Source organism: Nelumbo nucifera, chromosome 1, assembly GCF_055504915.1.
Source record: "Nelumbo nucifera cultivar China Antique chromosome 1, China Antique-T2T, whole genome shotgun sequence".
In the NCBI taxonomy this organism is placed as follows: domain Eukaryota; kingdom Viridiplantae; phylum Streptophyta; class Magnoliopsida; order Proteales; family Nelumbonaceae; genus Nelumbo; species Nelumbo nucifera.
In genome coordinates, this window is record NC_142649.1 from 104,779,527 (window position 1) to 104,783,477 (window position 3,951).

The 3,951-nt window shown below is 41.4% G+C and overlaps 1 protein-coding gene across 1 annotated transcript; it reads left to right on the forward strand.

The window, feature by feature from the left end:
• Positions 1-1,905: 1,905 nt before the first annotated feature.
• Positions 1,906-3,732, forward strand: LOC104608628 (transcription factor bHLH96). Its single transcript, XM_010274669.3, has 3 exons — positions 1,906-2,634; positions 2,895-3,314; positions 3,412-3,732. Exons 1-3 carry the CDS (start codon positions 2,170-2,172, stop codon positions 3,505-3,507), a joined length of 981 nt encoding a protein of 326 aa, XP_010272971.1. The 5' UTR covers positions 1,906-2,169; the 3' UTR covers positions 3,508-3,732.
• The last annotated feature ends 219 nt before the right edge of the window (positions 3,733-3,951 follow it).

Consider the following 3,951-nt stretch of genomic DNA (forward strand, 5'->3'; position numbering starts at 1 on the left):
AGGGGGCCCAAGCCGAGGGAGCAAGATCCACATCGTCGAAATCAGTCCATTACCATTACCTCTCTCTCTACTCTGCACTTCACCACGCTCTCCATCTGATAATGACAAAACAAGCCGGAATTTCTTGCAAGGATACATTTATATATACATTTCCCGGAACACTCTTCCTAAGTTCAATTCAAACCCAATCTCTGCTACATGGATTGATGGGTGAATGGTGATCCATGGACCCATTTCCTTTTTGTGTCTCCTCACTCCTCAGACCTCACCTATTATTTTAGCTACCCTTGTAATTATCAAATCAAACCCTCATCAAGTCTTTCGCCATCCCTCAGATTTGGGTCTGGATTCTTTTGTTCATCCTTTTTTCTTTCTCTCTTCTATTTATTTATTCTGATGAATGATGAGTGATGTATCTCCTTCCTAGTTCCTTCCCTACCTCAAGGATTTAAGCCCACCATTGAAATTATTAAAATATTACAAAAGAAAAGGAAATACAATTAAAACATTTCAATATTCAATCTGTAATATGATTTAGAGTATCATTTTCTAGTAATTATTAAGTCATAATTATACAAGAATAAGATAGAATTTGGATATCAATCGTGTCCATGAATCAAAGTTAATGTAAATATTAGGATACGCGGACCCACCAACGCGGAAACGGCGATTTTATGCTCTCGTAACATGTCAATGGTAATAGGAATCTGATTACAACCTTGTCATGACAGAGGAGAGAGAGAGGGAGATTAATTAATTAAATTGGCAATTAAGGTACAAACAAACAGCTTCACCAAGAAGGTCTCAGTCTCAGAGGAATGAAACGAAACGAGATTCTAAGTGTGAAAGCTAAATAATAAAAATAATAAAATAGAAGGTCGGGAATCAAATCAAATTGTGGTGTTTCTTAAAACCAGAGTTTTGTTTAGTCGTCATCGTATCTCTTAAACAAGGATATTTGGGATACATTCAAAGGGGTGCCAATTGGGTCTTCGATTTGTTTAAAGATTCGAGATCAAAGGGGTGGCAGTTGGGTAATAATCCTGATAGCGAATGGCCTGGGCGCCTGGCTAAAAGTTGATTAAGGATTTGACAAGTGGCAACCCAAATCCATGAACCCAGTACATATATATAAAGTAAAAACTAAATACACAGCCGCTGGAGGAGTACGTCAGATTAATAATAGTAATCAGTATATGGATGGATGGAAGGAACTTGAAGAGGAGAGAAAGACTGACTGACTGACTGACTGACTGAATAGAAAAGAGACGGGAAAAGGAGAACCCCCCCAGCAGAGAAAATAGTGACGAATAGGATGCTTGAAGGCGAAAGGGGTTAATGAATGTGTAATATATATTATACATAAATAATAGTAAAATGGGGGGTGTTAGTGATTAAATCAACAAAATGTAGGGTTAAAACACAAAAAAGGACATAAATCTTGGGAAAGGGAGTTAGTCTTTATCGTAGATGATTGCAGGGTGGCTTTGTTTGTGTGGTCACATGGATTCCCCTGCTTCACATGTCCGACACCTGAACGAAGCTGCTTTCTTCTGCTCACCTCTACTCTACCTACGTACTCTGCTTTCTCTCTCTCTCTCTCTCTCTCTCAAACACGGCCTCTCGGGCTCTCCCCGATCTCTACCAGAATCTCTGCTTTGTCAGCCTTTTCATCTCTCTTTTCTCTCTGCCTTTCGATTTTAACGTCTGACCGTCATTATTACCAAATCAAACAAAACCCCCTCGAAAACCTTCTCTTTTTTTTTTTATAAACTCAACTAATATATAATACCGAAAAATCAAATACATCATCATACTGCTCTCTCTCTCTCTACAGTAGTCTCTCGCTTGTCTCACGTGCAACTCGAACTGTAGATTAGATTTGTTTGATCAACGCCTTTAAAAGCTCGACTTCTCCATCGAGGGAGGACCAAAAGGCGAGTTTGTTTGGTATTTTGGTTTGTGGTTGTGCTTATGCTAGTTTTCTTGATTCGGGTTGGGCTTAGGAAAAGGAGTTCTACGCTTCTCACCTTCCATTTGAAGTAAACAACAGCTCTCTTCTGTCGATACATGCTTGTATTTGTGTGAAAAAAGAAGACTAATCACACATTCACACATACAAGAGTGAGTGAGGGGACAGAGAAACAGAGAGAGAGAGAGAGAGAGATAATGGCATTGGAAGCTGTAGTTTTTCCACAGGACCTGTTTAGTTATGGCTGCAAAGATCTGTACTCCTTGGGAGGAGGAATAGGAGGTTGGAGCTACGATTTTGCCGTAGAAGAAGACAACAAATGTGGTATTGAGATGCTTGAGAAGAAAATGGAGCAAGGTCTCGGCGGAAATTGGGACTCTTCTTCCTCTTCAATGGTGCAAAATATCAAGGAATGGGAAGCCAATTCTTCCCCAGAGGCTTGCACCGGTGATGCCTTCTTTCCCGGAGGCTTCCCCCCAATGGATGCTCAGGCCGCGACAGCCGGTCGTCGTAAGAGACGACGCACCAAGAGCTGCAAGAACAAGGAAGAGGTGGAGAATCAGAGGATGACCCACATTGCCGTTGAACGTAATCGCCGGAAGCAGATGAACGAATATCTCGCCGTGCTAAGGTCTTTGATGCCGCCATCTTACGTTCAAAGGGTTTGTTCCCCTCTCTCTCTCTCTCTCTCTCTCTCTCTCTGATTTACCTTGGAAAACCATAAGCCCAGTTCTTTCTTTATTTGCTTGCTTCATAGTTAAATATCGCATTCTTTAGAAAAAGATGTCACAGATTTTCTTTAGAAAAAAGATCTTCGACTCTTCAATTTAGAAAAGATTACATTGTAGCTTTGTAAGCTGATCATCAAACCCTAATCTCCTTGTTTTACTTTCTGAGATCTCTTTTTGGTATGTATAAACAGGGTGATCAAGCATCCATCATAGGGGGAGCCATTAATTTTGTCAAGGAGCTCGAGCAACTCCTCCAATCCCTGGAGGCCCAGAAACGAATGAAGCAACAGTCAGACGTTGGGTTCTCTTCGCCTTTCGCCGATTTCTTCACCTTTCCTCAGTACTCCTCATGCTCTACTCACTGCAACAACCCGGCCACATCGGCATCTTCGGCCACTGCTTCAAATGAAGCTTCGGCCGAGAACCGATCGGCTATTGCTGATATCGAAGTGACCATGGTGGAGAGTCATGCCAATCTCAAAGTACTCTCCAAGAGACGACCCAAACAGCTATTGAAGATGGTGGCCGGCTTCCAAACCCTCCGCCTCACTATCCTCCACCTCAACGTTACAGCCGTTGATCAAATGGTTCTCTATTCCTTCAGCGTTAAGGTCAGTCAGTTAATAAGACAGTTATAACAGTTATGGGCATTCCATCTCCTCCTTCCTCATCCTCATCTGATTGGTGTTTTGTTGTCGTTGGAGACAGGTTGAAGACGAGTGTCAGCTTACTTCGGTAGATGAAATAGCTACAGCTGTTTATCAGATGCTAGGTAGGATTCAGGAAGAGTCTACGTTGAGCTGAGCCTGAGAATATGCTAATTTCACAATGTAATTCCCGTCAAACCTTGGCCACCTCATGTATGGAGAAAGGGGTGGGGTTTATTCTATTTTGTACTTGACATGCCTTAATGTAACCAATATTTTACCCAACTCCAGGAGGGTAACGTAGTTGTATGAACTCTCAACTACTTTGAGGAGGTTTATGTGTTCAATCAAAGGTAAATAATATTTTTGTGTACATGCTCTATGAGGAAACCTTGCATATTTGAGCCATCAATAAATATGTGTGTGTGTGTGTAGTTTGGGCATCATTGATCATTTGACTATACATCTATTAAATGGGGCAATGGAAACCAGAAAACCATGCAGGTCCGACCATCCTAAGTCCTAACCCTTGCTGGAAACGTGCAATTCTTTACTTCAATTCAATGAACTAATAACCATATATTTCCCCTGCAGTTATTTG

Bases quoted from the DNA above. Each gene is read 5' to 3' on its own strand.
- LOC104608628 (XM_010274669.3), top strand. From the start codon at position 2,170: ATGGCATTGGAAGCTGTAGTTTTTCCACAGGACCTGTTTAGTTATGGC. The intron at 2,635-2,894 runs GTTTGTTCCCCT...ATGTATAAACAG, and splicing joins CGCCATCTTACGTTCAAAGG to GGTGATCAAGCATCCATCAT. The intron at 3,315-3,411 runs GTCAGTCAGTTA...CGTTGGAGACAG, and splicing joins TCTATTCCTTCAGCGTTAAG to GTTGAAGACGAGTGTCAGCT.